Below are 24,348 nucleotides of genomic sequence, written 5' to 3'. Positions count from 1 at the left end.
ACTGATCTTCATTTCACATCCCTGTTCAAGTTAAGAAAACAGAACTCGATGTTACAATATGAATAAAATGTCTTTACTCAGTTTCCAATAACAATGCAAATGTAAAGAATTATGCAAAAAAGGTGACAAGAAATTTTCATTCAAATATGAATATAAACTTAGTACATTTGCAGTGGAAATATACTAGGAACTTAAATTTCTTCCAAATTTTAGAACATTTGCAGTAAAAAATATCAGGAACTTAAATTTGGAACAGTCAGCAGGCTTACGAGTTTGATGGATCACTTTGGTACAAAGATGGGAAGAAACCCCTCACAATACTTATCAAGTCTTCAAATTGTTTTTAAATGAGGGCACATACTATGATGTACTTTATTATGCATTAGAATATTGATAATTTGTGTGTGCTTCTTCAACTCTAATTCTTGAAAAAATCAATAGCCAGAGACATTATTAATGTTTTTTTTTTTAAGACTAGAAATATAAGTTTAATTACCCAAGGCTAACATTGCCTACAATTAACAGTCTACAATTTCTGATGAATAACTACACTGCTTGTATTATGAACTAAACATAATTATTTATTTTGTTGCCTTTTAAACAACCTGACTTTTTGATACTTGACACAAAATAAAAAATGCATGAGAATTTCTGACCAGACAAAAAGACATTTAAAAAACATTACTTTTGCATATTTTTCATGGCACAAATCATTCTTCTATAACAGTAAAATATTCAATGTTTACAATATCAATTGCTTAAAATATCACCTGTTTCTTAATTATTTCCATATTCTAAAATTTGAACAATGTTATTTCAGTTGTCATTTCAGTTGAAAGTCCAGAAGGTTATCCAAAGAGAAGTTTTTCCAAATTAGTGTCTGCATTGCCAAATGCTACAGTTTCTTGACTTGGCTGCTAATGTTTTCTGGCTTTCTTAGCGACTGGCTCATCTGGAACTCCAATGAGTTTGTCATCCTCAAATCCTAGAATTAAAAAAAAAAAAATAAATAAATAACTTACAATACATGTATACATGTGTGCCAATACATGTCCCTTTCATATCATTGCTACATTACTGGAGTTGAAATGCAAATGTCATTCATTTTTTTTTAATTTCATTTCTTACCCATTTTCTTCCTTTCTTCTTGAGCGAGTCTCCTGATCTCTTGGACTGCCCGCTCATCATCTTCCTATATAAATTAAGGGAGTTAAAAGTTATCATTTAAAAAAAAATGATATACAATGATATGTTATGTAATGGCAGACAGCTCAAGTTGTTAAGGCACTTTATCGTAGGAAACAACTGTATTGTGCTAGCTCTAAGCTAACTTCTACATATAACTTACTTCAGGATTGGTCCACAGTGAGCAATCAGAGCACTTAGTACATGCCTTCCCTGGGTCACGTGGATGACGGCAAAAATGGTTGTAATCAATCTGAAAAAATAAACAATAAATCATATAAATCATTTAATTTTGAAAACTAAACAAAAAGCAAAATTATTCTCCATTAATTTACTTAATAATTAAAAAAGATATTTTGGATATATAGCAAGTTCTATTCCTATCACTATACCACTAGTAATTTAGGACCTCCATCTGTAACAAGACATCTTCCTTCAAACATATAGGAATTCTATATTAAAATTTTTACTGAACAGTCCAAGACTGGGGATGATAAATCATGCCACAAATCAAACATTGGTACAGATGTACATAGTGGAAACTTAAATTGATTTAGATTGTCATGATTTTGTTTCAACAACTAATGGCATTATCCTTACATCTGGTTTTCTGCATATGTAACACATTTTGGCACCACAGCGACATGTCATCTTATTGCACCCATCTGACTTGGTGAAACCCGTCTTACATCTATGACACGAGCGAATCTTGGCTTCAGTCATTTTCTCTTCACTAAAATAAATACATTCATATTCACACAACCCTGTATATATCATTTTCAAATTCTTACTTAGAATATAGCAAATCCATGGCACTACCTTTACAAATCATCAACTTTGAAATAAGCTTGAAAAACTTGTAGAAGTTTCTTATTGAAATTTTGATTCTGCCATTTAACAAAAACAAATATGACAAAGTATATCATCTAGCTTTTAATAATTGTTCTTTCCTGCTCCAATAAATGTTATTTATTCTTGACAGATGGTTTCCCATACATTGCTCATGTTTTCCTTGCAGGCCCTTACATGACCAAAATTGTGATACTCACAATGACAGCCTGAGCTTTGTTTCATCCTTCTTTTCAAGTTCATTACATGGAATACCAAAATGTCCAGACCAGTCCTCTTTACAGTGCCTGCACGTTTCCTACAAAAACAAGCTTTCAGTTATAGTTTCCCAGAAAACTACCCATGATAACTAAAGAATAAAATAAAAAATAAAGCACACCAGCCTAAACTACCTATCTTTTTCATTTTATTTTTATATCTTTAGATGCAATGGATGTTATTACCTTCATGCACTTAGGATCTTGGCACTTGAAAACTTTGTCAGCAGGGTCTAACAGAGCAGCAAAGTTACAATGAGGACAACTGAAACCACAAATCAGACAAAGAGTAAAATTTATGACAGAATGTGCCATACAGCTTCAAATTTCCATCATCTCACTCAACAATAGTAATGAATACACAGACATTTATCACTTTACAATATAAATATTTTACCGAACAAGATCTTCCAAATTTGCCAAGTTAATAGTTTCTTCTTTCACTCTGTCTTCATATTTGGCAAGGACTGTAGAGGGCAGGGACTTCTGCAACTGGCCTGAAAATAAGAATGAACTCTCCCTGGTTTCTGTCTACTTTTAATAAAAAAAACTCAATAAATGATATTACCTGACTATTAATATTTTCTAACAATCACCTCAAACCACCTAATTGTCCCAAATTATCAAAACCTCATTAATGAAAACAGAAATATAATGAATACTATCATAAGTTTTTTCACAATGATCCTTGACAACAAAACAGCAAACACTTCTTTGCGCCCACTTGTTTAATTATAAATTTATTATAAGATAAGTGAAAATAAAATCCACAAGAAAGAAACAAATACAAGTTTGTAGGATTGGATATGCTTTGACATCATATACTGTCATTTGTAACTGTGTAATATAATTCTTAATAACTGAAACTCACTCATTGGATAGGTAGCATCACAGTCACTTGTCATGCAATTCAACTCTGCCTAAAACAATAAAACCAATAAATATTCATACAGACACATTTATTCATGAACTGACCTATAGAAAAAGAGATCTGGGTATAGAAAAAAGACCAGGAAAGCGGAGTTATTAAAAACACATCTTTCAGCAAAATTTTAGTTAAAATGCCCTCATTTATCTGCCACTTGATATGTGCTTTTTATTATCCATAGGTGCATATCATGGTACATGAGCAAAAGAATAGAGATCATCAAATTTAATTATTAATTCACCTTTCCAGAACCATACACAGCTTCTTGTGCATATCTTTGCAGACATTCCATACAAAACAAATGGCCCTCATAACACTGCACCATGGAATCAAACGGGAACTCTCCATAGCAGCAGCCACACTCAATAAGCTGACCTGTCTCTTCATACTGATGCTCATTTAGATTCATTGCAAATAGGTGATCCTGGGCCTGAAACAAAGAAAATTCAATCATCAGATTCAGCACTTGATAACAAATATTGAATTTCATTCCAGGTTTTGAATTAATAGATTTTGCTCACGTTTTCTCCAGCCGTAGTGCTATGCATACAGGATCATACACCCCATTGTCTGATATATAAAGTTAAAATGGACCCAAAAAAACAATTTAAAATTTCAAACAATCCAGATTAGTTAGCATACACTGTGCTTTTATTTTATGTTGATATCATTATTGTAAATGCATTAATCATACTGAAAATCTGAATTAAAATGAACCTAAATATTAGTGCTAGAAATATAAGAGATATCAACATTTCACCTCTTTTTCAATTTTGGCCTTTTTTACCACAAACTGAACTTCTTTCTCAAGGTTTTTTTCCATGCTACTTGGGAATTTCTGCAAGGGGCGAAGAGTTTTCAGCACTTTGGCATTGATTGTGCTCTCACGACCTAAGAAATATATAAATGTATACAATTAGGAAATTGTTATCATACCAAATAACACAAAACATCACACAGGTAAACATGCATTGTATTACAAAACACTGTAATCCTTTTTTTAGTGCATTAAAGATAGTTCTATTCAAAAACTAAGTCAACCTGATAGGCTTAAGGAAACCCCAAGCCATGATTCACTGCCTCCAGGTTTAAATAGTCATTGGCAAAATTGACAGAAAAATTAGACATTTTTTTTTAAATATCATCTATTGGTTTTCGTGAAATACACTTACCACCAGGAATTTGTATCTTTATAGGTATTGTAGGAATGGTAGATATGTTTACAGTTGCCATAGACAAATCTAACTTCTCTGCTTGGTCTTCACCTGGTAATTACAGAAAATTGGTTATAAAAATTCTCATGAACACAACTGCACATATTCCAAAAAGTTTAAAACATAATAAATGGTAATTTTAATTTTAATGATAATTTTAAATTACCAAATTATAAAATTTTATTTAAGTTTTTTAAGTACTATTAAAGTGACAAGATTAAGAAATATTCTACCACTTATATACACTATTTGGTGTCTCCTAATTGTGGAAAAAAAAACTTACCATTTCCTAAGACACTGGCCAGACCATCATAAATACACTTTCTGGCAGGGGCATAATGACATTTGAACCAGGCTAACACTGCTCGAATGTCGCGCACGGAGATCTGTAAATATAATGCTGCTGTCTTTTAATACCATATAAGTCTGTTAGCCCATACAAGCCCCAATAAACTGAAAATTTCATGTGAAAGAACAACATCTGACTTGGGTTAGATTAATCAACAAAATATATTTAAAGAACCTACCCTCCTAAATTCATTTTGCAACAGAATACACGACTGTCTGGTATATTCCTGATCTGGGATTTTACTGTACTCCTTGTAGTAGTCTATCTCACACTCGTCATCCTAGAGAAAAAAAGATGAATATAAATAATATATTTAACAGAAACGATATTTGTTAATCTCAGTTCATTCCTTATATGTATTTCATCATTTTACGCATTTATTATCTACTATTTAAAGCCTCAGTAAGAGATTGTGTCTTATGAAAACTATGATAAAGATAGCTAAATCTACTTTTTTACCAAATCAAACATGATTTTTTTTTCAATTTTTCATACAATATGCACATTTCATCTCTTTATGATTCAAAGTAGACAGTTACCATGTTTTGCTTTTATTTGACAACTTCTATTTAAAAACCTTTATTCCATTAGTGGACAAAATCACAAATGTTTTAACAAAAATAACTGGCATTCATCTGCTTAATTGACTCTAAAAGTTAATCAAGTTTGCTAAGATTTTTATCATACTAATGACTGTAATTCACTTAACTAAAGAAAAGGAAAAAATAATAATAATTAGATCCATGATATTATCTATCGAAAACAAGGCAGCAAAGCTGTCAAATGTACAGACAAAAAGCAGGAAATAACAAAACAGGCTACTGTCAATTCTGATGCAAAAGTACATTATGCTTAACTGCAAATTCAACATCAAATTTTAATTATGCTCAACAGGTATTACCAATGTAAGTGAAATGTGTAACAAGCGTAAGGCTTCAGGCCCATGGGAGTTTAAGTTCACACTTTGAAAATGCCAGAATGAGAAAAATGAAAATTTCACATAAAACTGCTTAAATTCAATAATAAATGATAACCCATTTGAGCTGGCTTCCTTATTTGAACTGCATGCCAATCCTACAAATCATATTTGTAAGTTGAAAATAATAATAAGTAACACAGTTTTCTTTTCATAATGTTTGTAGTAGCAGTGCAAAAAGATTTTTGTCAATTTTGATGTAACATTACATAATAAATTACAGAATAATTATCACCAATTTTTGATTATTGACTATAAATAGCATGGACATGTAGAAAATTTGATTACCATTTGGCTTCATGTCCATGGGAGCTTCGAGTCCCACAATGAATATGCCAACATGATAAAAATGAATATTTCACTAAAATGTATAACTTCCAGAAAAAGAAGCCAATTAGACTGCTTTTCTAACTCAGGCTGCATTTTAGTCCTGTTTCTTTTTTGAAAGATTGACAATCATAAGTATCATGGTTCTCCCATAATGGTCATCATGGCAGCAGCACCCAAAATTGTGTTTTCTTCTATTTTAATGCAATATTACATAATGCTTAACAGCATAATGACCATCAGTTTTTATTAATAAAAGATCCGTATCATGGATTTTCAGAAATGTGACTAGCATGGGTCTTCAAGCCGGTGGAGATTCTTAAGTCACACCTTGAAAATGCCAATATGTGAAAAATTAAATTTTCACAAAAAACTGATTAACTGCCAAAAAAATTTACCAAATAGACTGCATTGCCCACTGAAGCTTTATTTAAGTCCCATGTTTCTTCCTGTAAGTTTGAGAACAGTAAGTGACATGGTTTTCCTTAAATGGTCATCATGGGAGCAGTGTCCAAAATAGGGGTGTCTTCAAATTTTGATGCAATATTACATAATGTTTAACAGGATAATTACCATCAATTTTTAATAATAAAATATTAGTATCATGGATATTCAGAAAATGTACCTAGCAAAGGTCTTCAGGCCCAAGGAACTTCAAAGTCACACCTTGAAAATGCCAAAATGTAGACAAGACAGCACTGTCCTGAAATGTGTTTTTTTTTTCATTTTTAACAATTTTTTAACATATAACAAAATTAACAATTTACTGCCATTTAAATATGATCAACTAAGAAAATTGATGAGATGGGAAAAATATCAATAGAACAGTGTTTAATGTCCAATTTCCTCCATTCTGAGTTTCTGAACATAGTGAATGAATGAATCTGACAAACTGCAATGAGTTTATTTCCATTTTTGAAACTCTATTATACAATACATGATAACAAGTTTACCATAATTTTTACATAATCAACTAACAATGTTGTAAAGATGCAGGAAATGTCAAACAAACACTTTTACTAATCTTATTAGTTAAATAATGAGACTGTTAACATGCCGAAGAATTGAATCTGAGGAAATGTGAAAAAACAGCATAACTTATAAAATAATGGCCCGATTATGCTGATTTTCGAACTTGACCTGCATTTTAGTAAGATTGATTACTCCTGTGAATTTCATGACAACAGGTCTATCGGTTTTCCTTGAAATGTGTTAACAGTGTTGCACATATGCTGAAAAGTGAATAAAACAGCATAACTACTAAAATAGTGGCCCGATCATGCCGATTTTCGAACTTGATCTGCGTTTTAGTAAGATTGATAACTCCTGTGAGTTTCATGACAACAGGCCTATCGGTTTTCCTTGAAATGTGTTAACAGTGTTGCATATATGCTAAAAAGTGAAAAAACAGGATAAATTCTACAATAATGGCCTGATCATGCTGATTTTCGAACTTGACCTGCGTTTTATGAATATTAGTCAGCTCTGTAAATATAAAGCCAAAAATAAAAAATGTCTTTCACTTATGGTGTTAACGCTGAAAGTGCACGGCGACGGCGACGGCGACATGATCGGCGACGGCGACGGCGACGGCGACGACAGACGCAGGTGATGGCAATATGTACAGACACATCTGTGTCTGTACATAAAAAAAATTGCAGACAACAAATATGTTATCACACGTTAAAAAATATGCCTAATGTCTACCTTCTCTGTTGTCAAGACTGCAGTTTTACCACTAGTCTGGCAAACTTTTGGGTAGCTTCCAGCTTCCAGCAGGTTCAATACCACATCATTGACAGCAGTTGGAGAAGAGTACTGGAACTGCAATAGTGACTTCACATGGGCCGGGTCTACATCTGGGATCAATGTTACCTTTCAGATAAAGCAATTTCAATTTAAAACAGATGGATATTTAAAACATTTATATGATATCACCAGAATGAGTACATAAATTATTAATATAATACTGGTGCATGTCAAGAAACAATTCTTCTGCTAAACATTCATTACAGAATATTTATTCTTTGATAATCTCAAACACCATAAAAGAATTAAACCCTATGTCTTATTAATGTTGTTGTATAAACTTTCTAATACAAAAAGTTTGTCAGCATTTTATTTTGCTTATTAACATTAATGAATGAAACTTTTGAAGCACATACCACTTCTGTCACTTTTTCCATTAAGATCTCTTCTGGAGACTTTTGCCTAAAATAAAATATGTATCAGTATGGAAAAAAATTAAATCAAATTTATAAATTGGAAACAATCAAATTATATCAACATATAAGATTTAACACTGGGATGTGCATATTAACAAGCCTCATCTAGCTTAACACTCAAATCATCAATCAAAATACAGTCTGCTTAACAAATGCTGCCAACACTACAGTTCACATATTAAATGAAGGAGTAACAATAATGGGTTTCTTAATAAAAACAATTTTCAATCTATGTACCTTGAAGTGCTGGGCTGTGCAGTTGTGGTTGCTGCTAAAAAAGGGCCCGGTCCAATGGCTGATGAAGTTCCTTGACATGACACAGGTGTTATAGCTATTTGCTGAACTAGGCCCTGTGGCTTTGGTATAGAATAGAGCAATGGCAGTGCCTGGGATGATGTAGAGGGAAAAGACAGTAATACATTTGAGTAATCTTGTCCTTGGATTGGTGCAGCCTGAGGTGTCTTGGGTTGCCTTTTAGGTGACTGCAATTGATTAATTAGATGTGAATCTTGGAGTGTCGTTGCCCATCTTGGAGCTAGGATCTGCTGATCTGTGTTAGCTGTGTTTGGAGCAATTCTTTTTGCAGGATCCGGAACTATTTTACCTGAAGGAGTGTTACTATGCAAGAGACTGTTTGCTGGAACCTGCTTGTTTTGGTTAGCTGACTGTGGCAATATTTTTCTCAAAGGACTCTGAACTAGAGAGACTGCAGGGATTTGAGTCATATTTTGTGCATGATGCTGTATTGGAAGTTGCCTGTTCTGAAGAGTCAGATTTGGCGATAAATTTTTCATAGAAACCTCAGCTGGTTGGGCTGAGGGTGTATGAAACATATTTTGTGGATGACCTTGTGTTGAGAGTTTCTTTCTCTGGGCAGTGGGATTTGGTGACATTTTTTTCAGATGATACTTTGCTGGTTGGGCTGCAGGAGTATGAGTCACACTTTGTGATGCAAGCTGCTTACTTTGAGCATTCGGATTCAGAGACATTCTTTTCAGAGGGTATTTGACTGGTTGGGGTGTAGAAGTATGGGCCATGCCATGTGCTTGCCTATGTACCAAAGTTTGCTCATCTTGGATAGTTGACTTGGGTGAAGTTTTTCTTAGAGTATCCTGAACTGTCTGCACTGCAGGAGTAAGAATGTTATTAGGGGCTGAAGAAACTGTTTTAACAGTGATCTCACAAGTGCCACTTAAAGGCTTATCACTAACTTGAGCACCAATTGATGTGGAAGTAACTGTAGAGTTACAAGAAGTTGTAGTAGCATTGTGCGACTTTTCTGTGGTAGAATGACCAGCCTCTGCTGCGAAGTTTTGATTAGCAACTGTCTTTTCTACAACTACATTATACTTTCCATTTCTCACACTGGTCCCAACAGATCCATCAGTAACATCCACATTTCTCTCCACTGGTGAGTTTACTGGATCAGCTGCTGCTTTGCTTTGTGCATTAATAATTAGAACATCGTCATATGTGAGGTCATCATCCCATTCTATTTCCTGTGAGTCTATTAAAATAGGATGGTCATGGTCCGTTGGGGCTGGGGTTTTACTGTGACTTGCATTCCTCAATACTTCTATGTCATCTGAAAGGAAGCAGCCTTTAATATGCGCTAAAAGTTGAAACCAGAACAGCAAGAAGTTTATACCCAGGCTATCTTTAAAGGGGATAGAATAAGAGTTTTGTTGAACTCACAAAAGTGATACTGACCCAAGCCTTATCAGCTTTCTGAGGTCAGCAAAACAACATATTAACCAAAAGCCTAAGTCAATAATTGAAAAAATTACTGGTACATTCAAAGACACGGTCAGGAATTTATTACAATAACCACTTCTTTATACAAAATAAATCTACTAGAAACATACATACCATCAGAATCCACATCAATATAATCAGTATCAGTCTGTGTGGTTTCTTTAAATGTTCTCAATTCAATGAGGTCATCTATACAACGATTAAGCAGAATTCTTTCTTCACATGGCTCGTGTCTATTAGAAGGGTGCAGCACACTGGTCTCTATGGCTAATGCTGATAGTTGTGGAAACATCAGCTTCAAGTGACTCACAATATTTTGCTCTGCTGGAGTCATGGAGGGATTTTTTCTGCAATATAAAATCAACTTCATGCTGATTTACACATGTCAATATTCAGATTTTGTGTGCCATATTTTGTTGTTGTATTTTCATCTGTCTATTCAATAATCAAATGTCTGTACAGCCTCTCGTGTGTCCTTGGGCATTTTTGAGGAGATTAATTTTAAGCCGCAGCGTGATCTATACGAAGTTTAGGAAGTTTAGTACCACCTGGGTGTAATTAGAACCTTGGTGGATCTATATCTCATCATCCCTTAAAACCACATTTATTTTAACTTTCCACAACAACTGCACTCTAAATCAAAAGGACCACATGTTTACAAATAGTACAACTACAGCTCCATATTACTTCCTCACACAGTGCATGTATTTGTACATGTAGGCCAATCGAAACGACTAGATGCGAGACGCAAGTTCTACAGTACCTTGGGTGGATGAATGTTTATTTTTTACCTCATCACAATGAATTTACTTACTTTGCATTAAGCTCCTTATCTCTTGCGAACGACGAGGAAGCAGGTTTTACTACACTCATTTCTAGCGTCAGACAACACTTTCGACCTTCCCGCTTTTAAAGTGATCCTATAGGTGGCGCAGCTATCTTTGACCAAGATAGCCTGTTACCGAATTTGAATAGCAAACTGACTACGGGGGATTTCTGTGACAACACTCAGACTTGAGGCAGCAGATTTTGACATAGGCAAACTGACGTTTTTCTTTCTTTTTTCTGAAAATTGGTGCTTTTTTCTTTTTGTTTTACCTGAAGAGTAGGCCTAACTTGGGCCTATTTGAAACAACTAATTTGCCTCAGTGCTTAAAAACGATCCTTTATATTAAAGAGCTGAAATTGTCGACTGCTGCTTAGACCTTAGACGAATTAATAGTTTTATTCGCCCAAAACCTGTTCCAAACAAATGATTTCCAAAACAACAAAGTGATTCTCCAATAAAAAGGTAAAAGGCCCGGGGCTAAGTATTTGCACCAAACACTCAACAGATTTAGATTTTGGCGACGCGCTTTCGATTCGTTTCCCTGGAGAACAATCTCAACTTCACATTATTCCATCATTAAAACCTCGATCCATGGCCTGTAAGTTTTTATTCTTTATTTTTAATATTATTTTGTTTGTAATGCAGTTCTAATCCTGTGTTTACAATACTTTCCCTGAGTTTCCTTTACCGCGCGGTAGGCCCCTACGCCTACTAATGGCAGTAAAATTGTAGATAAAAACCAGAATTTTTTTCTAGATGGTACTGTAAGAGATAATTAAATTGCTTTTATTCATATATATATATTTTCATTTTCTTGTGTATTAAACCCAAACGTTCACAGTACATAAATTAGCTGTTTTATTGTTTATTTTTGTAAATGGATCATATACTCCGTATATAGGGCCTACTACATTTTGTCAATTTGGGTTAATTAAGCGATACCCTCATAAAGCTGCCTAATTGGTAAGTACGGTCTTATATTCTTTTGCAGCTGATTCTGAAATAAATGTAGGTACATGTAGGTAGGATAATACTTTTCTCATATAAGCCCCTTACTTCACATTGGAAAACAGAAAAACTTACTGATCTCACTTGCCAGATACAGAAGCAGTAATAAATGCAGCAAGATGTTCTACTATTGCTTGGCTCAAAAACACTGTTTGAGATATAAAACGCAAGATATACCCCATATAAGCTTATTCAAATAATTCATCAAACTGATGTCTCTTTGACGCCTCCTACAACATGTTTCTCTTTGGCGTCAGAATCTTTGGTAAAGCGGTCGCCCTGTCTCGATGCTATTATTTGCAATGTTACATAAGATTGAGCCAAAAGAAGGCCATCTCCAGTCATAACATACATCAACGCATTGGGGCCGATGGCATCGAAAAGGGCGCCTGTGATCCACTGGTATACAAATCCTCCACCAGAGGCCCCTAGTAGCACAATCGCAACAGCAATGCCAGACATGTCCAGGTAGCGGTTCGCCCATGAAACACCTGACGGGAAAACTGGCGCCAAGAAAAGTCCCAACAATGCATTGAAAATCCAAAATACTATTTCGTTTTTGTAACCGAGGGCAGACAGAACTGAACCGCTGATAATGTTCATTGATATTTCTCCTATTAACATATATCTTGGGGGTACGAATTTGGCAACAACGATGGCTAGCCCTCGACCTATGGTGTAGAAAATCCAGTGCAAAGATAATGCCAATGTGGCTTGGTCGTTATTAAAAAGCAACTCGCTGTCTTTGGCAAAAGAAAACAAAAATTTGGCAACAGCACGTTCACCCCCCGTAATGTGCATATAGAACCAAAGTAATAGTGGAAACATGATCAATCCAAACATTGTATTATCTTGAGCACAAGATGCCGGATGAAAAATAGCTTTAATGTCATTCTTTTTTGGAATAGTGGCCAATTGAAATCCACGCGGAGGTGGAAGAATATAAAACAACAAAAAGACAATAGACATTAATAATGCGAGAGTTGCTGATATAGCATATGCATACTCAATTCGGGACAAGTTTGTTGCATCCAAAGTAATATTTGCAGATAAAGATGAAGTAGTGGCCTGAAATATAACAGTTTCATTGCTTTTTACATCTTCTGGAAGGAAAACGTCAGGCGACAAAAATGGTCGAGCTATTTGTGTGGAAAACAGGCCGCCTATTCCCCATCCAAAATGTGTAGAGTGCATTGGTGCCGATACTGTTTCTCCCCATAAACTGAGGCAAGTTGTCATTCCGCCTAAAACAAATTAAGCACAAAACATAAAATAAATCACTTCTAGCAACCTTTTTTCTTCATTTTCTGAAAAAAAAGTGACACAACTGGGAACACATCTTTTTCGATGCGTTAGACTATTTTTACTTGGATTCTTGACATTGTTTTTTCTTTTGCATTCAGGTACAAAAATGTTTACAACTTGTTTCCACCAATATTCATAGTTCAATATTTAAGTTGAAATAATAGGTACTCAGGTTTCACATTATAAGAGCGAGTTGGTGTATATTTTTTCATAGCTCTAACACCGAACATGCTAAAGGAAAGAATTTATTTCTTCAATAATAACAGCTTGCCTGTATTCAAAACTCCTTCTGACAGCCCTTGAAAATGCATCAAAATGGCAAGAGGAATAAGTTCGTGGCACCAAGGAATGGAAACAGTAGTGACGGCATTTACGAACATTGCCACACTAAAAAGGAAGTGAATTCAATTAATATTTATGGTTCTATAATTTTATTTCAATATAAAGATTCCCTTGAATAGATTTGATAAGAGGAAGATCTTAAATTCGAATTTGTTTTCAATATATTTAGAACGTAAGCGTATGAAGGTAAAACTATGTTTGAATAACTGATATTTAGAACATAAGCGCATGAAGATAAAATATGTGTGAACAACGCTTCGAAATGAAAAATCATGCGAGATAGCCTAAATTGCGACTTTGCAGTAGACAGTAATATAAGACAGGATATAACCACAAAAATATGGATATATTTTGTTGGCTTTTATTCGTTGGCGCACCGTACTCGCTAGTCTGCTACTATTTCTGATCCGTGTCCGGCAAAATTTTGCTTCACTTTAGGCTGAATGGCGAGACTTTGGGCTATCTCGGGCGATTCCTATATCACAAACGATTAGTCTTTTCGAATAAGATTTAAGCTTTGGATGAACACGTGCAGATACATTTTACACCTGTACTGTTAATGGTGGTCATTCTGATCCAGTTTTGACAAACAGTTTACTGATACAGGCATATCAAAATGGGACAAACTTATACTGACCTTATAAATATGTCAACATGCTTTGGAAATCGATCACACAGAAATCCTCCCACAAAGGAGCTGATGAAAAAACCAACACTACGTGCTATCAAGGCACGTGAAATTTCTTCATAGCTACTATCGACTTTCTTCATCAAATCTTTCAAAGTTGGACCAGGTAGCTCCAAACAGGATGCCTTTATTGGATTCATGAGATTAATAGTCTATGAAATACTCAGTTTTCTACCACAGAACATGTCAAATGAATGTTCGAGATATTGTACATAAAAATTTGAATGAAGATTATGTAATAAAAAATGGACATTTGGGTTTAACAACTCCAAACCGCCCAGTTGCATACAAACAGTAAACCAAACCTACATCACGTTAATCATTTAAACGCACCCTATTTTTTAACGTTAAATATGAAAACTTAAGGTTTATGCTTACCATTGTAAACCATATCATTACTATGAAGACCTGCTTTGTAATGCGATAAGTATTAACTGCACAATCTTCTTCTGTCGATATTGCCTCTCTCTTGTCGGAATCGGGTTCAGGTACTATGGCGGTCTTTTTATCTATTGGCGAATCCTCCATCTTTGTTTAGTTGCATTCACTGCTCACACACTGTCGTACAAATGTATGCAGAAACCGTATTTGGATTTTTAAACATATACTATAATATTATAATGGTTAAAGTTTTTGGTTTTTCTATTGCAATGTTAATATAAGTATCATGGTCGATGTTTTAATAATTGAATGTTAATTCCTGCATATTAAATACACGATGATAAAATAATCTGAATTGGAGTCAATTTTAATTGCTAAAAAACATTCATGACTTGCCTTGAGAAACCGTCCGTGCTATTTCAGTGCATGTTATACACCGATTGGAATCAGGTTATCACACAAAATTGAACAGTTTCACCAACAGGTTTATCTGTTGACCTCAGTTTAGTTCAACATAGTGTCTCGGGTCATTCATCACGGTACAGAGCGGTGTACTGTTTCCGTACGTTAGACCTGTCTCTTTGCAATAACGGTGTATTGAAAACCCATCAATTTACCCCCGCCCCATCTTAGTTATTGGCGATTTTTAGCCAATCATTTTTCGAGAAATATTGCATAATATAGTATTACGATAAATTACAATGTACTTTGTCAGTCAAGAATTGTTTCGCACATGAAGTTGCAGGTCTGTAGGCATGACGAATCCTGGACTGTCGAAATTCTGCAAAATTCAAATCTGGGTCATACAGATGTATTTAAATCGTGAGCAACAGAGAGCTAAAATATACAGGATTTAAATAAGTTGCTATAAACATTATTTCGTGGTACATTTAATCAATAGGTAACGGACTAAAATACAATCTTGATTTTATATTCAAGGTATTTCTTCTAGCCTTGAAGAATGCATTTTTTCTGTAGCCAAAGAAGAGAAGACCTACAGTATCTAGCTCTTTGTGGTTTGCTAACAAACCACTTTTAGCAAAAGTTGTTAATTTGTCTTCTGGCAGATAAATACATATGGCATTTTTGTTTGCGATGCCGAAGGCGTTGGTTAAATCGTGCGTTTTGTAACAGATAACACTTTATCTAGTAGCAAAAGGTGAATTTGTACAGCAGCCTTTGGTATTAAAGAGAAGAGAAGTTTCATAGAGGTCTTACTTTTAGATATAAATACTACATTGGAATTTTTAAAACTTTCTCTGCACTATATATATATATATATATATATATATATATATATATATATATATATATATATATATATGAATCCAAACACGTTTGTGGCGTAACCAACAAGATAGTATACTGGACACTAACACTTTATCTCGCTATTTAACCTACCAGGCACAGTTACTCCTATTTCATGAGTGTGGAAAATTTCGATAAATTTCTTTTCGTTAGTCATTTATATATATATATATATATATTTCAACTGGCCTAATTTTATGACCGTTTTTCGGGTGCCTGGGTGCCTGGGATTCAGGCAGCTGTGTCATACATGTGGTGCTTTACACTACCATCCCAGATCAAAGGAAATGTGGTAAGCCTACAGATATCCAAGAAAACCGCAAACTGCGAAAGCGCCGCATCCTGGATTTTGGGATATCCACGGGTTACGGTCTACGTCTCCGGCGTACTATTAAAGGATAATATCTACCCAACAATCTACAATCGATATTTTTGTCAACGAGATAAAAATTGCGATATTTGCACATTTGTCAAACAGGTTTTAAAAGGTACCAGCCAATCTACAATCATTGCAAGTCAACATACGGAATAATCTAAATAATCACCATACCACCGGCCGGACATAAAATATCTATTCTTCCTGTACCAGCTTTAGCACTGTTAAATGCACCGTGCTGAATATGCAGGATTAAAGATTATACAGGGGTTGCCAACACCAGGGTGCAGTCACAGAGTTGATCCGGGTGGTGGAAAACTGACAGCTGGCATTTGACGGTGACCTTATTTACTTATTACTCTCGCAGAGCAGAGTCCGAGTTCCTGGATTCAAGGACTCTAGTACTTTAGAGTATTCAATTTACGTTTTAAATAATCTGTGTGATATTATTTTGATAAACACTCCTATTGACAATTAAGAAGAATGTTTACCGGACCCTCCCCACCCTTTTTCGTCCAGCTTTACTCTTATTGGACTCTTTCGTTTTAGAAAAAGCTACGTCACGTCTGAAGCGGTTACTGACGTTTCTGTAATGTGACACTGGACACGCGCTGTGGCGTAGGGGTCTATGTATATATAAACTGCAAACAGACACGAAGCTTTAAAACACCACCTGTGAGGAAAAAAGTTCGACAAAAAGGTACGTATATTTTACTTGCACCGTGATAATAACAATAGTTAGCATCATATATAACCTGCATAAACGAGCATAGCAAACGGTATTTAAAAAAAGTAAAGAATTAAAGATACCGGGAAATGATTTGTCCTTCTTTACATTTTCTAAACATGTGCCTGTGAAATCACAGTGTTGTAATTAAACCAAGGTCTTTTCTTTCCAGTATGAATCTGGTTCTTATCCTAACGCTGTGTATCGCTGGTCCAACCCTGGCCTCGGCTGCTTCGTGTGTTTGTGGTACTGGATATGTGAACATTCGCTCCAGTCCCGGGGTGACCTCAAAAAACAAGATTGGTCTTCTCACCCCAGACGCCTGTCTTCCTTTTACAGGAAAAACACAGCATGCTGGTAGCCATGTTTGGTTCAACGTGGATTACAATGGACAAGTAAGGCTTTTTAAACTTTTAGTCAAAATTTCGACCTTCTTGGAAAAGTTTGGTAGATTTTTCATTTTCATCAGATAATGTGAATCTATAAAATGAAATTTATTAAAAATTATTTCTTTTTCTTAATTTTTCATCAGAGTATGTTAATTTACAGATTGAAATTGATTAAAATTAATTTCTTTCACTTTATTTTTTCATCATTTGTAATTTATCTCTCTTCCTTTTTTCCGACTAATTTTTTTACCAAGATTTAACTTTTTGAAGGCAGATCCGTTGGGACCAAGGGGTCATATCCAATTTGCGTTAAGTCGCACTTAGCGTTGTTAGCGCACACACGACACCAACAATAACCATTTAGTGAAAAAAAAACAAGTGAATTTATACATTTGTAAGTGCATGGAAAAATTATTGTCATTATTTTGAGCAAACACTGAATTTTTCCACATGAGGATTTAGTCGGTTACTTCGGAGTCAAAAAAACTGTGACGTGCTAAAATAAATTAGATGGTTATTTCCTCCTATATTTCCACTTATCTGTATTGAGTAACAAGCCGCATGATAAAAGCGTTATTTGTGATTACAGCCAAAGAACAAGTTCTTCGTATAACCGTCCATTACTCATAGGTTGGCACGGAAGACGAAGTCATTCTCTAGATGATAAATCGCGATATTATCCAACAGCAACCACTTTTCCGCAACCTTCGAAAAAGATCCGTTACAACCTATAAAAACGAAAGTCTAATTATAATGGCTAAAAATGGCTTATCTGACGACGAGGCATTGATAGTGTAGTACCCATAAGTTGTGGTACATGTAATTAAGAAAAGGACATAAAATTTTCAGAAAGTAGTTTTGGGATATAAAGGTCTAACGCTTACTGTACCATTCTTTGAATTACTTCGGTGTCAAAAAACATTTCAGAGACATAAATTATCGTTGTCATTGATGTGTGTTAAGACACACATCTATGACAACGATAATTTATGCCTCTGAATGCACACTTGTTGCTACTCATATCGCGGTCTGTAATCAGAACACATAATATACGACAACATATAACTATACCCACTCGTTGCATGACAACTGACACCAAACTGATAATTAAGACTCATATGGAAGTGATATTATCTCCTAGCTATAGTGAAAAATCCGGCAGACCCATACTTCGACCCGGAAATTTTGTCAACTTCAAAACTATTTAGGACCCACTGAGTAAGCGTAGTATACCATTGTTGAACTGAATAACTGGCATAGTATACGGAACGGTGAGAGGGACTGCACTGTAGATAGTGTTATGGGGACAAACACGGAAGCAATGTCAGGTACGATTTTTTTCTCGTTAATTTTTTTCAAATAAAACTGATTTCAGGACGGTTGGATTGCCAGTAACTGGTTGCGTACATCTAGCACCGGCTGCTCGGCTGGAAGTTCAGCGGGAAGTTCTTCGGGAAGTTCTTCGGGAAGTTCAGTGGGTAGGTTTTGTGTATATTAGTACACCATTAGGCCTTCTCTAAAGCCTATCCTTATCCTAGGACCCGCCACCAAACGACTGAACAGCATTGTTTCGTAGGTCCTAGCATAAACGCAGGAGTGAAATTAGAGATGACAGACTATGTATGGTGCTGTCAAATTTTGTTCCTTCACAATTCAACAAGTAATTTTGTTCCAAATTTATAATCAAGCGGTCTATGGCAAGTCGTGATACTGATGGCCCTAGTACGAGCGTGAGTGTCCGCTGGCAGACAGTGGTGGAATAAGGTGAAAGGTGAGTTGAAAATAGAAACACACATTGCCATAGCGACACCGCGAATCGTACAACACTGTTGGTGATTTTTTCTACTCCAGCAATTTTTCATGCGTGAAGAGACTTTCGAATAGTCTTTAAGACTCTGGCTGCATTCAGTTGTGCATTGAACTATTGATTATTGAACTGTATACACGTAGCTCGGTGTCAGCGCACTTGTTATCATCATTCTTTGTGCTCTACATGTGTCTACCATCTTTTCCCGAGGCATGTATATATATGTATTAGTGGCCCGACTTTCGGGTTGAAAGAAAATATTGAAAAACCTTCTGAGAAATGAAGCGTAATTTGAGGCGAGAGATGGTATCTCCCCAATACATTGTAAATGCATGTGGGATAAGATAATATATAACCAACACAATGTATGCATTAGGGTCAGGTGCACTGATATAATAGAATAACAATATTGAGATGCCACTTGACTTCAAGCCGCATAGATAAAGTTTTTTCGGTAATGATAGGTTTTGCCAAAAAGAACTTTCATACTTAACAATAAAGAGAAAGAGTAAATAAGAAAGAAAACAATGTGATTAGCTGCGAGTTACACTTAAATGAAAAGGTAAAATAAAAAAGGCTCCGCTTTATCATTACAGGATCGGAATGTCCACGAATCATCAGCCGATCAGAGTGGGGAGCTAAACCCTCAAACAACCCATTGGTGCCACTTCCAGCCACGCCCAAATATATGTTCATTCACCACACCGCCGGCAGATTCTGTAGCACGACAGAGGCGTGCAAAGCTGAGATGAGATCCATACAGGATTTGCACATGACAGCGCCAAGACGTACGTCAGCAATGGGGCATTTATTATTATATGCTAGAATGATAAACCTCATTTCATAGCATAAACTAGAAAAGCACTCAGAGAGCGCAGGCCTCCGCCAAGGCAGCTCAGTTCCCCCTATCATACTATCTCGAACTTCTTTATTTGTTTGCGGAGACAATAATACTTCTCAGCAACAATACTCCTCTTTAAAGCATTTTATTTCGTTTCTTCAAATCATAATGAAATCAGATCACCACCAAAAACTAATCACTTCTAAGTTAACCCATTTCTGACCTACCCTGAAAATTCCACCGAAATTCATCCATAACTTTTTGAGTTATGTTAATGACAAACAAACAGGGGTGGAAACATAACCTCCTTGGCGGAGGTAAAAATAATAATAGATTTAATACTTTGCTAGATCAGAAGCATGCCATCGATAGAGGCTTTTCCTTGGTGAAACTTATGAAATTAATATGCTTAAATAACCAACATGCCTCATTTTTATGGCAAAAACAAAATGGCAATGGATTAGGCATTGTTTAGATTTTCTGACAGTTACATGTACCATTAGTAAAACCCACGATGGAATAATTTGATAATGTTACAGAGAAATTGATGAACAAAACATATATTTCTAGAATGGAGCGACATTGGTTACAGTTTCTTAGTTGGAGAAGACGGGAACGTGTACGAAGGACGGGGGTGGAATAAAGTGGGAGCGCACACTTACGGGTACAACAGCGTTGGACTTGGTAAGGCCACGTTTGTTTTCTTTTATCTTTCAGGAAAAGGGGCGTGAGATAGTTGTCTTCGGTGGCTATGGTGAATAGAAGAGACCATTTTAAAATGCAACAACGCAAAAAGTTGGTCAACAAAAGATCTCTCGTTTTGTTGATTTTATTATTTTTCAGTAACAAGAAAGTTTCAACATTATAATCCAAGATGACGTCGAATATTTTAAGATGCAAACCTAAATCCGTAAATTCAATTTTTTTTATGATATTCTCTCTCGTGTTTTTCTTTACTTCGATTTGACTAAAATGTTTTATATAACATAATTTCGATTGTTTTATTTATTTTTTTAAATTTTTATTCATTGATAATTATTATTATTTGTAAACAACAATATATATTTAGATTTACATCAAGCAAACACTTAATCTTACATGTGACGTGAGAGTGACCTGTGATAAGCTATGCCAATCGACTTAAAATATTTTCTTACAGCAATAAGCTTTATGGGAAACTTTATGGATAGACTTCCAAACGACAAAGCCCTGAACGCAGCCAAGCAGTTGATCAGTTGCAGCGTTGCTAAAGGCGAATTGGAGAGCAATTACATTCTAAAGGGCCACAGAGACATGAAAGCGACAGCTTGCCCGGGAGATACGTTGTATGAGCTTATCACCAAATGGCCCCACTACGTGCCTAACTAAAACTTAAGGGTTTTTATTTGCATCTTTGACATTTGCTGCAGTGTTTCCATAGTGGAAAAGATTTTGCTTCAATTGATATTACTCTGTAGACGTGAGATGAGGAAATAAAATACAATGTTTTACGTAGCGCGTTCTGTCTCAACCAACACAATCTTCTCAAGAAATGGGTGAAAATCTCAGCTTTCAAGCTCAACTAAAACATTTGTAAAATTCCACGCGATTAGCTGGCATCACACGATTTAACTTTTCATACCACTCGACACAAGGGACGATAAGCTGTTCAAAGACAAATTTGAAAAAAAATGCGCTCTCAATGTTATTTAATCGAATAATCCTAGTAAGGCATTTGAAAACAGTTGCATAGTGGCAGTCTCTCAAATGTCATCATAAACATTTGTGCAATAAAAATTGACCAGCCTCCTCACAACCAAGCGGTCATAAACTGAATAATTACATTCACGCTTCTTGGTATGAAAAATGTAATGTATCATTGTCAAAACGTGGTCAATTCAACAAAACTCTAGTTTTGAAATCTTTTATATGGGGAAAGTTGTACTTTACCGCCCAATAACAGTATCCCACAAAAAAATCAAATTAAAACGATCACGATAGTCAAATCGGTAAGTCAGGTAAAACTTGAAAAAAGTTTAACAGAAAAATTTTTTAATTTTCAATTTGACAATTTCTGCAGTCCAACAGACATTTTCCTTGCCATAAATATAGCCCAACAAGGCACGGGACATTTTTTCTTCAAAAAATATACCAAGAAAATAAAAAAAAAAAAAACATATCATCAATTCGTAAGTAAAGTGTGTTTTTATTGCATTACTGCAAACACATCTGTACACAAATAAGAGAAAAACAACATCCAGAAGTTCCATTTACTGACAACTTGGCCATCAAAGTGACACGATCTTAGTTTGCTAGTTCACTTGGTCCCAGTTCAGGAAATTTTCCATTTCGTTTGCAGCTTCTCAACTTGAAGCTTTTCAATATATACCCCTATGCAGTTTGCATATTTGGTACTATCTGCCTGAATAAGAATTCATGCACTGAGTCAGTTTAACTGCTGCTCATCTCAAAGGACCACAATCTGGATAGGATCCACTCTGTCCAATAACTTCTGGTTGTTATTCTTCAAAAGCAGAAAGGCCAATCTACTTAGATCTGCAAATGAAAAGTGCAGCATGATGAAATGATTGCTGTAAATACGTCAATTATGAAACACATCATTAGGTTTTAATGCAAGTAATTCATTAATTGTCCTTTTTGTATGCCTGCTTAAAATCTAAACTACAATCAACTAAAAATATCTTCAATACAAGTTTTCTCTTTAAATGAAAAATTTCCAGTCATAGGGAAAATGTACATCTGGATAGTCATGGCCGCTAGAAATCCCAGAGGACCTGCAGGAATTTTGACACCACAGGTCCTTTGGACTGGCAAGGTTAATGTACAAATACAATACATATTAAATCACATGTTAACATGGGCCGATGGATATAAAATACTTTGTTTGGACCAGCACAGAATTGGATCTGCAGATTTCTTGTAGTGCAGATCCTCCAAACCTTCAATACCTCCAAAGTTTTCCCCCCATGTCTGAGTTTCTCTCCCCTTGAAAGACAAACTAGTCAGCACATTAAGGTTATGTGCTGCTATATAATTAGTAATCAATAAGGTATAAATAATGCTCATACCTGGCTCTCATCTTCCTTCTCTTTCTTTTGAGCCTTCTCATGCGCTTTTTCCTCCACTGTAAACAGAAATAAATCACTCTTGAAGCTGAAGGTGTATAAACAGCAGTCCTTCTAATTACTGGAATCAAGTCTTAACTTATTGGAATCAACAATAAAATGTGCATGTTACTTCCATAAGCTTATTTCACAATTTTATGTCTTCTGGATTCATGTTATGCTTGCCATACTACAGAAAATATTTTGTACTACTTCAGTAGTTGGAATCAGTGGTCTCTCAAAGTAAGGCAGCAACCAATTTCTTGTAAGCATGCCCTGGTGGTTAACTTTTATCGCCCTTTTGGCAGTAGCAATTTTCAAAGAACTTTCCATATTCTGACAGAATTCAATGTATAATGTAAAAAAATTCAGTTAAACTTATTCTGTACTTGATTCTTGTTGATTCCCGTCAATCAATTGATTCCAGTAATTAGTAGGACCCCATGAATGGCGCATTGCTCTGCTTCTGATAGTGCCATATCTTTTATAAAGGGCAAGTGACAGAAAACATTATAACAGAAATACTGACCAAATGCTTTCAAATTCACGTCAGATAAAATCAAATGAATGAAAATAATCCAGTAATTACATTTCGCATCGTTACTAACTACAAATGTTCTACTTGACAAAAAGGGCGAATTCAATTAAATAAGTACAACATTCTTCAAACAACATTTGATCAGAAAGGTAATCATATAGGCTACAAGTTTAAGTCACTATTAAACCATATGTTTTACGACAAAACTAAACAATCTGGAGGTTGTCACTTAAAAGCACTTCTATTGCCTGACAAATCATTTTAAGAATACGGCCAATACCCACACACGTTTAACTCAGTAGACCGATTCAATTTTTACTTACCTTGGCCCTCATCTTGTATCAGACGGATCTGTAAATGACAAATAAAGAGTGAATTAAGTCATCGATGTAACTTCAAGAAGAGATGCGAACCAACATAGGTAGATTTTGACAGATTTTTATGCCCAGTCTCTGGTACGGACCTCACCTGGTAAAAGATGGCGGTTAAAGAGGCCGTCACCTTGACCTAATTCAACTGACCTCTGAACATTAGTTGTGCATTTTAGAGTTTTAAACATTTCAGAGATGTTTAAAAATATTACGTAGTCTATGGTTCTTTGTTTGTTTTTATATCACATTTGATTAATTTCATTTGGCAC

The 24,348-nt window shown here is 35.2% G+C and overlaps 3 protein-coding genes and 1 long non-coding RNA gene across 4 annotated transcripts; 1 reads left to right on the top strand and 3 right to left on the bottom strand.

The window, feature by feature from the left end:
* Positions 1 to 51: 51 nt before the first annotated feature.
* Positions 52 to 11,050, bottom strand: LOC106153530 (uncharacterized). Its single transcript, XM_087006300.1, has 18 exons — positions 10,880 to 11,050; positions 10,180 to 10,412; positions 8,548 to 9,895; positions 8,251 to 8,296; positions 7,793 to 7,960; positions 4,961 to 5,062; positions 4,717 to 4,819; positions 4,392 to 4,484; positions 3,980 to 4,110; positions 3,461 to 3,649; positions 3,163 to 3,211; positions 2,689 to 2,788; positions 2,478 to 2,556; positions 2,235 to 2,332; positions 1,786 to 1,918; positions 1,349 to 1,438; positions 1,129 to 1,192; positions 52 to 985 (listed from the first exon to the last, which is right to left on the bottom strand). The coding sequence occupies exons 1-18, from the start codon at positions 10,936 to 10,938 to the stop codon at positions 918 to 920; spliced, it is 3,153 nt and encodes a 1,050-aa protein (XP_086862426.1). The 5' UTR covers positions 10,939 to 11,050; the 3' UTR covers positions 52 to 917.
* Positions 10,880 to 15,821, bottom strand: LOC106170691 (solute carrier family 60 member 2-like). Its single transcript, XM_087006302.1, has 5 exons — positions 15,015 to 15,821; positions 14,616 to 14,795; positions 14,187 to 14,362; positions 13,479 to 13,594; positions 10,880 to 13,146 (listed from the first exon to the last, which is right to left on the bottom strand). Exons 2-5 carry the CDS (start codon positions 14,763 to 14,765, stop codon positions 12,107 to 12,109), a joined length of 1,482 nt encoding a protein of 493 aa, XP_086862428.1. The 5' UTR covers positions 14,766 to 14,795; positions 15,015 to 15,821; the 3' UTR covers positions 10,880 to 12,106.
* Positions 15,822 to 16,839: 1,018 nt separating this feature from the next.
* LOC106170723 (peptidoglycan recognition protein 1) lies at positions 16,840 to 21,560 on the top strand. Its single transcript, XM_013550705.3, has 6 exons — positions 16,840 to 17,002; positions 17,202 to 17,424; positions 18,794 to 18,896; positions 19,822 to 20,013; positions 20,637 to 20,750; positions 21,226 to 21,560. Exons 2-6 carry the CDS (start codon positions 17,203 to 17,205, stop codon positions 21,432 to 21,434), a joined length of 840 nt encoding a protein of 279 aa, XP_013406159.2. The 5' UTR covers positions 16,840 to 17,002; position 17,202; the 3' UTR covers positions 21,435 to 21,560.
* A 671-nt stretch (positions 21,561 to 22,231) lies between these two features.
* On the bottom strand, positions 22,232 to 24,282 carry LOC106170724 (uncharacterized). Its single transcript, XR_002886430.2, has 4 exons — positions 24,172 to 24,282; positions 24,032 to 24,059; positions 23,135 to 23,190; positions 22,232 to 22,601 (listed from the first exon to the last, which is right to left on the bottom strand). It is a non-coding gene; the product is annotated as an uncharacterized LOC106170724 (long non-coding RNA).
* Positions 24,283 to 24,348: the final 66 nt, after the last annotated feature.

The sequence above is a fragment of the Lingula anatina genome, chromosome 2 (assembly GCF_051362555.1).
Source record: "Lingula anatina isolate TDL-2025a chromosome 2, LinAna3.0, whole genome shotgun sequence".
In the NCBI taxonomy this organism is placed as follows: Eukaryota; Metazoa; Brachiopoda; class Lingulata; order Lingulida; family Lingulidae; genus Lingula; species Lingula anatina.
This window is presented reverse-complemented; position numbering and strand designations above follow the sequence as displayed.